The 10,794-nt window shown below is 36.9% G+C and overlaps 1 protein-coding gene across 1 annotated transcript in view; it reads right to left on the bottom strand.

Moving 5' to 3' along the window:
• The window catches only part of ADAM28 (ADAM metallopeptidase domain 28), a 145,441-nt gene that overhangs the window by 93,804 nt on the left and 40,843 nt on the right, over positions 1–10,794 (bottom strand). The window contains exons 2-3 of the mRNA XM_007458828.1: positions 8,431–8,484; positions 7,571–7,760 (exon numbers count right to left, since the gene is read on the bottom strand). Coding sequence (XP_007458890.1) covers positions 7,571–7,760; positions 8,431–8,484 — 244 coding nt within the window. The remainder of the gene's footprint in view (positions 1–7,570; positions 7,761–8,430; positions 8,485–10,794) is intronic.

Genomic DNA, 10,794 nt, shown 5'->3' with positions numbered 1-10,794 from the left:
ATATATATATATATATATATATATATATAACTGAATCACTTTGCTGTGTACCCGAAACTAACACAACATTGTAAATCAACTGTACTCCAATATAAAATAAAAATTAAATTAAAAAAAGATAAAGGTACAGCTCTAGGAGAACATACTTGGAAGAATAAGTAGAATGCAGAATGGGAGATGAGAGCTTCATGTACAAATATTGTCTTGAACTATCTTCATAGATCACAGAGACTTGCAGAAGCAACCTCAGATGTCTCCAGTATGCAGTTCTCTAATGAATCACTGCCAGGGTTGCTTGACTTACCAGAGTTGTTAGGTGCAAACCTTAGCACGTGTCTTACTATATAGAGGAAAGGTATTTATCAGGAACAACCTTGTGAATGGGGTCAGGATGAATAGAATGAAACATGACCCACAGAACCCAAGGAGTTATCTGAAGTTTCTACATTGTTATTTCTTGTTCCTAGGAAAGAAGCTGGGTGGCAAGGAGTTAGAACATTTATAGTAGAAAAGCTGATTAGGAGAAATACTGATCTGCAGGTGAACACTGTCTACGTGTGCAGACAAGTTGTAATGATATCACTGACCCAGATACCTAGAGAAATACATCACACGTTTACCTGTCAAAATTTTGTAAGGGGTCCCCAAACAGTCCTGTTCATGCTTTTGAGCTCCTTGATTAATAATCTCTATTCATTTTAGTAAACACTCCTTCATTAAAGTGAGGACAAGGAGGGGCAAATCTTCACCAGAGTTAAATCATGAAGCTACATTATTTAAAAGTCTTATCCAGGGCTTTCCTGGTGGTACGGTGGTTGAAAGTCCTCCTGCCGATGCAGAGGACACGGGTTCGTGCCCCGGTCTGGGAAGATCCCACATGCCACGGAGCGGCTGGGCCGGCGAGCCATGGCCGCTGAGCCTGCGCGTCCGGAGCCTGTGCTCCGCAACGGGAGAGGCCACAGCAGTGAGGGGCCCGCGTACCGCAAAAGAAAAAAAAAATAAATAAATAAAAATAAAAGTCTTGTCCAGGCAGAGTAACAGACAGATAAATGAGATCGACTAGATAGTACAGAAATGGACCATATCTATAAATTTAGTGTATAATAAGGTTAAATTTTCATACCAGTTTATGGTCCTCAATAAATGGTATTAATTAGTAGGTTTACTAATTAATAAGTCTAGCTAATTAACTATATAGAAAAGAAAAACATCAACTTAGAATTCCTGTCTGATATACTAATTCCACATTAATTAAAGATTAATATATAAAATATAAATATAAATAAACAGATTTTTCACGCATCAAATTAGCACAGATTTTTAAAATGATAGCGCTTAATATTGCCAAGGATATCACTGCTGAAGGAAGGGGAAATTAGTCCAATATTTTGGATACGTTGTATACATTCTAATCATTTTCTTGGGTCTTATTCCAAAGTGTAAAATTTTTCTTATGCTGAGGGCATGATGATTCTTGGGCTTTAACATATATGGCCAAATAGCCATCTTGAAAGTGTTTTTCCTTATTATCATATTAACTCATGTTGAGTACAGAAGAACAGAAAGTACCAACAAGCAAAAAAAGAAAAAAAAGGCTTTTAAAGGGTCTAATTTCTCCACATCAGAGACAAGTTCTCACCAGGGTATATTCATTTAGAAAATTTTCAACACATCTATATGTGTGTTACTTTTTCCAAAATGAGACCATGATATTAAGTTCTATGGCTTTCTTTTACATTTAGAAATGTATTGTGAAAATCTCTTAAATGAATAGGTACAGTTCTGAAGCATTTGTATTGCTGCTCAGTGCTCCATTGGATGGATGCACAACAATTTAACTAATGCACTTTTGTTGGGATTGCTTCCAACATTTCGTTGTCACAACGTTACAGAAAATACTCATGCAGAAGCATGTGAACACTCACCATTTGGGGATAGACACACAATTTTATTAGAACATCTTTTGGTATTGTAGCCAATTTTACTGATACTGGCAAATTAGAATGCAGTCTTGGATAGCTGCGCTGTTTGCTGGGAGAGTGTATGAATATATAAATATACATGTGTGTAAGTGTGTGTGTGTGTGTGTGTGTGTGTGTGTATAAACACAACACCAGCATAAATTAGTGATTTATAAATTAGTTCCACTCTTGCCAAAATAGGCAACACCTTTCACTGGAAACAAAAATATACCTGTTGTTGGCAGATCTCAAGCTATTGAGTGTAGTGTGCTCACAAAGTCCCTATCAACTGAGAATTAATAGTCATAGTCATCTGAAAATTTGAAATCAACTAATTCTTAGCATGGTGACATTTTCCTGAAAGCACGATTTATTTTACTTACATTTAAAATCCTTAAATACACCTTCTAAGAAGATGCGGGGTTTGGAAAATTCTGAAATAAATCTGAAAAGTGGGAGCTACAAAAAAAATCTCATTGAATTTTTCAAAACTTTGGCTTTTCTTACTTAAGTATAAATAAATTAGTAGGTGAATGTGTTTCTCTGTTCTAATTATTAATAGAAAATGACACCCCACTGATTTTCATATATTTTAACCAGTTTCATTCATTCACTCCATAAGTGATTACTCATTACCTTCTTTATATTCTCACATTCCCTCTCTCTCCCCCTCTCCCTCTCCCTCTCATACACACACACACACACACACACACACACACACACACACACAGAGCAGACACTAAAGAAACTACCTTCAAGAGGCTCACATAAACTCCTAATCTGGGCATTTTTGAAAAAAATAGAGCAAGGGAAGAAAGCAACTCATTTGCACCATGATGACACTCTGAGATCATGCGACAGGTACTGACATGAATTTGCATACATCATACAGCAGTCCTTTGCCAAAGATCACAAAGGAAGTAACAAAATAAGCACGAGAATTTGGTTCTCCCATGCCCACTGCTCAAGTAGAGAACGTTTTTCTTCCCTGAGAATGTATCATCAAGAACCGGCGACCTGAATATCATAAAATCAATGATTAAATAACACACTACGTATGGGAGAAGATGGCAGGAGAGGGGCAATATTTTCATTGGTCTTGTTTTATTGATTCTTTCTGTCCAGGCAAGAAAACTTCTTATAAGAATAAACTAGGCTTAGGAACAAAACTGGGTCATTTGTAGAGACATGAATGGACCTAGAGACTGTCATACAGGGTGAAGTAAGTCAGAAAGAGAAAAACAAATATCATATATTAACACATATATGTGTAATCTGAAAAAGTTGGTATAGACAATCTTATTTACAAACAGAAATACAGACACAGATGTAGAGAACAAATGTATGGATACAAAGGGGGAAAGGGGGAAGTTGGGATGAATTGGGAGATTGGGATTGACATATATACACTATTGATACTATGTATAAAATAGATAACTAATGAGGACCTACTGTATAGCACAGGGAAACTCAGTGCTCTGTGGTGACCTAAATGAAAAGGAAATCCACAAAAGAGGGGATAAATGTATATGTATAGCTGATTCACTTTGCTGTACAGTATAAACTAACACAACATTGTAAAGCAACTATACCCCAATTTAAAAAAATGAATAAACAAGACTTAGAGAGGAAGAAGCAGGCTGAAGACATAAAGGGAACAGCTGTAATGACTGTTCATGACTTGGGTACAAGATTGAAGGCTGAGAGAGTTACCAGTGAGGAAATGAGGAGAGGACATTTAGAATTTAGAACCAATGAAGGGTAGGTAGAAGGGACCGGAAGGCCGGGGATGCTATGTGACATAAAGTGAACTGATAATGTGAGTGGCGAGAAGATAATTTGGAGGAGAGGGAGAAGACAGAACCAAGCAAAGGAAGGACTGAGCCGTGAAAATCAAGCTTGCTTTGCACAATACACCATTATTAACCCCAACAGAAATGGCTGCTGAATGTATCAGGGATCTGAGTTACAGAATAACTAGTTAGGTGAGCCTTCTAGCCAAACCTACTTATTTGCCTGATAAGAAAGCTGGAGTCAACAAGGCTAAGTTATCTTTTGAAAAAGTCCCAGGAGGAAATAAAGTCAGTTATCTCTCTCAGTCAAAAAAAATCTCTTTTTGTTTCTTTTTTTTTTTTTTTTTTTTTTTTTTTTTTTTGCTGCAAACCTTGGCTCCAATTATAGTATTTCTTATGAGTTCATTTAGGCAGAAATGGACCAGGGCCAGGGCAAGAGATTTATTCGCATGGACTGAGAGAATTTGCATTCCCTCCCCCAGCCCCCTACACACACAGTGTGAGAAAAAATACAGGATTTGAGGGCCTTGTGTTTGGAGATAAGGGTCATGTAAAAAACACACTAGACCCTTCAGAAGCTCATCTTACAAAACAAGTTTTTCCAAAGCCATCTGTTCCCACCATTTCTGGATGGGAAAGAGGGACATGTTTGCACACCAGAGGGTGTGGTTTGTACCAGATGACAAAGTGAGTCATGATTACTTTCTGCTTCTCTTTATCACATCTCATTAATGCTTGATCCCAGCGTAAATGGTGTAGCACTCAGGTCTTCTCCAAAAGCCCTATGTGCATATTAACCATGGTTCTATGCTCTTATTGTCACTCTAGCTTTGTTTCGGCCTGTCAGTGTTTACTTCAGGGAAACTTCAGATGGCATTTTGAGCAAACATGATCTTGTAGATCAGAATGAGGCACTCAGGAGATATCAGGTAGGTTAATTTGAGCTCAAGCTACCCAGAAACCTGAGTTTCATTCCATTCCAGCCTAATAAACTGGGGTGTCACCCCTGAGTTCTGTCTAGCACATCTTTTTAAAAATTTTATTGGAGTAGAGGTGATTTACAATGTTGTCTTAGTTTCAAGTGTCCAGCAAAGTGATTCAGTTATACATACACATATATCTATTCTTTTTCAGATTCTTTTCCCATATAGGTTATTACAGAGTATTGAATAGAGGTCCCTGGGCTCTACAGGAGGTCCCTGCTGTTTTCTATTTTATATGTAGTAGTGTGTGCATGTTCATCCCAACCTCCTAATTTATCCTTTCCCCACAACTTTCCCCTTTGGTAACCATAAGTTTATTTTCTAAGTCTGTGAATCTGTTCCTGTTTTGTAAATAAGTTCATTTATATCATTTTTTTACATTCCACATATAAGTGATATCATATGATAATTGTCTTTCCCTGTCTGACTTACTTCACTTAGTATGATAATCTCTAGGTCCATCCATGTTACTGCAAATGGCATTATTTCATTCTTTTTTACTGTCTAGCCCATTCTTGAAATGAAGATCTTTACTGGCCCAGAAAGGACATTGGATGGCTTGGAGCAAAAGCTTTTTTATTCAGCTGCACAGAATCTTTTTGGCAAAATTAGAAAGGTAGCAATGCACCTAAAAGCATAAATTTAGCCACTAGTGAGATGTTTCAGCAACAGTCTAAAACATCAAGTAGAAACAGAGAGCTTTTCCAGTTGTTTTTTCAATACTCTCTGTGATACACTGGAATTTTTTAGATATTAAGAATTGTTTCTACCAAAAAAGGGGGTAGGGGTGGTCCAGTTATACCAGTTGGGTTGCTGTTTATCCTCTGAGTCCCTTTTGCTAACCCAGAGCTTTGTACTTCCGGAAAAGAGTTCTGGATACAAGTTGCAAAACTGATATAACTCCTCCTCCAGCCTAACCAAATGGTGGCCTACCTAGCCTACTGTCCTGTGTCTTTCCTTTGGGATAATGTATGTGCGAGCGTGCATGTATCTGTACTGAGAGATATCCCAACACCTGTCCCACCGCAAGACTTGAGCTCTGCTCTAGACCTAAGTCAGTATGAAGAATCTTGCCATCCAAGAAGAATTTTCACAAATAACAACTATTTCCTTACCTTCCCGCCGAAATCTGAAAACTAACCTTTGCCTAAATTCCCTACTATTTTGTTCTGAATACCTGATTCACTGGCCACCTGAATTCTTTACCAAATCGTATTCTGTCCCCTTTACCCACCTGCACCTCTAGAGTCCCTCTTGCAGCCAAGTCACTTTCTTGAGCATCTTTTTCCAAAAGTCCCCGCAAAGAGACCATGTTCTGTACCTAAATCTGTAAAGATAACACTGTTCAAATTCACCATGGAATAGAAGACCCTACATAACTTATCTTCCCGTAGGTGCTCAGCCTTACTTCCTACAATTCCCAAAGCAGATTCCTTCTCTTCAGGCTAGTCCAGCAGTCCTTTTCTCATGTATATGTGGAATTTTAAAAAAAGAAAAAGTCAAACACAGAGTAGCAGAGAGTAAATGATAGTAACCAGAGAATGGGGGTGTAAGGGAAAAGGGGAGATACTGATCAAAGGGGACAAACTGTCAGTTATAAAATAAATACATTCTGGAGCCCTCATGTTATACATGGTGACCAGAGTTAATAATGATGTATTGTACACTTTAGACTTGCCAAGATAGTAGATCTCTCTCTCTCTCTCTCTCTCTCTCTCTCTCTCTCTCTCTCTCACACACACACACACACACACACACACACAATGATAACTATGGGAGGTGATGGATATGTTAATTAGTATGATTGTGATAATCATTTCACGAAAAAAACTGCATGTTCTCTAGAACATGAAGTTGATAAACACAGGAAAAGAATTATATCCCATCTGGAATCATTAAAGTTGGTCTGAAAGAGAGGATGGCAAATAGCCAAGGAATGTGGAGGACATCCTCTCATTACCAAAGCGGGAAGTGACCGGACGCCTTCAAACCTCCAGCTCAAATAAACAGGAGAGAGTAGATGAATGACAGCTTTATGGGTCACATCCATCTCAGTGGGGAGGAAAGACTTTTGAATATTTTTTTTCTTAAAGACAGGCTTTGAAGAGGGAGAAAAAGACCATCAGAACAGAGTATTGAAATGGGAGGGAATGACTGGAACAGAATATTGTTAATGAAGCAAAATATTACAGAAAGGAGAGACTGGAAATACTAAACATAAAAGCATCAACTTTGCAGTTTTAGAGCAGGATTTACTTCCTTTGACAGTCTAGATCTGTGATTTTTATGTCTTCTTTGGTTCATAAAACCCTTAGATAATTTGAGGAAATCTTTGGACTTGGCCGATAAACGCCAAAAAAAAAAAAAAAAATTAACAAAATTCTGCATAGATTTTCATGAGAAGTACTGAGCCTGTGAAGTCCATTTATTGATTTGTTTTCAAAACCAGTGTTCTAGAACGTACACTCATTCCTGATATCAAAGGTAAGCTATAATAATGTTGGCAAGGAGGTTGTTCCCACTCTGTTGTAACTGCCAACATCACCCCCTCAAACTAAAGAGGTTTCACCTCTAAGAAGCCTCTGACATCTGTTTTCTTTGTCAGGAAGACCCCACTAGGGAGGTGGTCCCGGAACATTTCACCCATTTCCTAGAACACTACCTCCCTAAATTGCATTTCTTGGTCATCTTCAAAGCCTGAGAAATTCACTAGGGATGGTGAGGAAGCGGCCAAAGTGAGGAGACTTGGGCTTGAAGATCTGGGTTCTGGCCTCAGAACAACTGTGTGACTTGAGGCCACTCACACAACCTCTTGACAGCTCAATCCTCTCACCTGTGAAATAGCAGCCAGATAAGATGATTTTTAATTTTCCTTTCTGCAGTGCGGATGTGTCCAGGAGAAGGTGAGACCTGGATTTGGAGGGTTTGGTAGGATTAATGAACAGGGGAGGAAGTCTATTCTGTATCTTTGGTGAACCTTTATTAAGTCTCCAAAGTGTGTTAACAACTGGCTTTAAAATTTCCTACAGAGAAACAGACATATGAAGTCGAATTTATTTAACAGGTTTGGGTGTGTTATTTTGGGACAGGAATACCTCCCATTTACGATACTGCATTAGAGCATCTATTGAAAATAGATGAGTCAGCAAGATGTTTTCTTCATCCTATTGTATTCGTAGGGCCATATTTTGAGATACGACACATCAATCCATAGACATTTCTGTTTTGTAGGGATATAATTCTGGCCCCTGCTTTCCCTTACTTTTCTGAACTTAACCCTTTATGTTTCCATAAAACAACAGAAACATATACTGGTGACTCTTAAGGTAAATTTTTTAAAAAAAACTTGTTAAGGTTGCACTGCCTCTTTGAAAATTTCATATAAGATTTATATATAATATATGCAAATTATATGTTAATATATTAATATAAAATTATATATTAATACATTCACATCTATATCTTCACTTAAAATATACCGCTTTTCTGAATAGATACAAAGATGAAGCAGAACTTCTTTCCTGGCATTGAGGAGCTTACAATCTGTCATAAATTCAAATCTTTCCTAAACTGCTCCATATTGTCCAATATTGCTTTAAATGATTTGCAATATAATAATGCCTTCCTTTTATTTAGCTATTTATCATTTTACAAAGTGCTGTTATTAACTTGTCTTCATTTAATTTGACTTACACTCATGAATAAGTGTTTGGCAGTAAATTCTGAACTTTGTTTTATCTGTGTAGGCTAAAAGAAAAAATAAAAGTCAAAGAAAAGGTATTTGTGGGGTTTCTTTTTCCTTTCTTTTCCTTATTTCCCCTGATTTCTTCCCTGGTAAATATTCCATACATCATGTGGGAGTCTAAGAAATCAAATATCAAACTATCAATTTAAAAACTTTCCAAGATTTAAATCATGTCTTCATATTCTGAGGTTTCTTAGAATATGTTTCTAACTTTACACACTGCTGGTATAAGCGGTAGCCCACACCACCACATTCATTTACAGCAAATGACTCATTTGAAAATAATTCCTATTGCCACAAAGAATGGAGACTACTCCATTTACCCACTAAGTATTCTATGAGGGTATATATGACATGTCGGCAACGAAAACAAAAAACTGGATTTTGTTGACATGCCCACAATTTTAGGCATGGTGCTCAGAGCCAACACCAGTCAAACTAATAAAAAGGCAGTATGAAATCAACCAAAAGTCAGATAAGAACAGTGGCTTGATTCTGAGACAATCCAGTTCCAAAATAAAATGGAAAGTACTGGAATTTTGTAATTTTTTTTAAACAGGTAACTTTGAAACTTAAAGAGGAAATTTATAAAGTTGGAAGTTAGTTTCCCTAAGGTTTATGTTTTCATAATTCTTGGCTCAGACTGCTTTTATAAAATGTCTAAATTTTGCTCACTGGCTCCTTAAGAACTGCCTCCAATTGGACTTCAAATGGTTCCATAGAGCTCTGTTGGTCTTGAGAATTGTTGAATCCATGTTTCTCTTTAGTAACTCATTATCATTATTACAAGCAATAATAATGTAGTACAATTGCTCAAGTTTCATAAGTGAGCTAATCTCATGATATTTCTAGAAGGACACCCAGAATGAACATTAAGCTAAATATGTAGGGATTGCCAATCACAAAGAAAAAGATGGGATATAAAAAACACAGAGTGCAGACCTACTAGAGGATGGCCTTGAGGATACGGGGAGGGGGAAGGGTAAGCTGGGACAAAGTGAGAGTGGCATGGACATATATACACTACCAAATGTAAAACCGATAGCTAGTGGGAAGCAGCCGCATAGCACAGGGAGATCAGCTCGGTGCTTTGTGACCACCTAGAGGGGTGGGATAGGGAGGGTGGGAGGGAGGGAGACGCAAGAGGGAAGAGATATGGGGATATATGTATACGTATAACTGATTCACTTTGTTATAAAGCAGAAACTAACACACCATTGTAAAGCAATTATACTCCAATAAAGATGTTAAAATAAATAAATAATATAAAAATAAAAACACAAAGTGTTAATATGGGTAGAAATGTATGCATTTCTTGTGTTAATGTCCTTGTGTCTTACTGAAGATGCCACAGTAATGTCTGGGCCTAGGAAAAAATACATAAATAAGTAAAGATTGCTCTTTGCAACCCTTCTACTCTGTTGTCAGCAATTGTTCCGCGAGCCATTCCACACTTGGGGTGGCTTTTTGCATTATACCTCAAGAACTTTGTGAATGCCTTTGTAAATTTAGTGAATGTTTACTGATTACCTATTTTACAAGAGCAAGTTCTAGGGGCCACAGATAAAACAGAGATGAATGGAATACAATTTCTGCTATCACTTAACATTTCAACATAAGATATAAAATGAGACAAATTTTAAAATACACTAAAGGCAGAATGCATTTGTTACTGTAAAAGACATTCATGCTACAATATGTATTTGATTTGGTTAGTTCCTGGACAATAGTTGCATGTCCAATTACTATAAGTCCATTCCTTTCTTCCAATAAATACAATGCCATCAAATCAGATTATCCTTAGTAACCAATTTCATACTCATAATATTTACATGTTATTCAAAAAAAAAAAAATGATAAAGAGGAAAAATGTGTGTGTGTATTTAGGAGGTTTTTTTCACTGCACGGGCTAGACGGATTACATGATTTTAAATATGAATCTAATACGTTTAGACATTTAGACTAAATATGATTGAGTCGGTGGTTGAGTGAGATTGAAACACCAATATTATACAGTTGATAAAGTCATTAATAGAAATAAGAAGACTGGAGAAAATGTGCTTGAGGGAAATACAACAAATTCAATTTTAAATATGAGTTTGGTGGGGGTAACCATCAAACAATTGGAAATACAAGAATAAAACTCAAAAGGCTGGCATTGACCAAATTTGAGAGTTATGTACATATTAGAATTTGTGAGAATGGTTAAAAATCTTAAGGGAGAAACTCTAAAATGAAAAGATGGCTGTGGAATGGATTTGGTGTAAAACTACTTGGAAGACAAGAAAGAAAAGGGAGTCAGTGAAAGAGTG

This window comes from Lipotes vexillifer, unplaced genomic scaffold (genome assembly GCF_000442215.2).
Source record: "Lipotes vexillifer unplaced genomic scaffold, Lipotes_vexillifer_v1.1 scaffold484, whole genome shotgun sequence".
NCBI lineage: Eukaryota > Metazoa > Chordata > Mammalia > Artiodactyla > Lipotidae > Lipotes > Lipotes vexillifer.
This window is presented reverse-complemented; position numbering and strand designations above follow the sequence as displayed.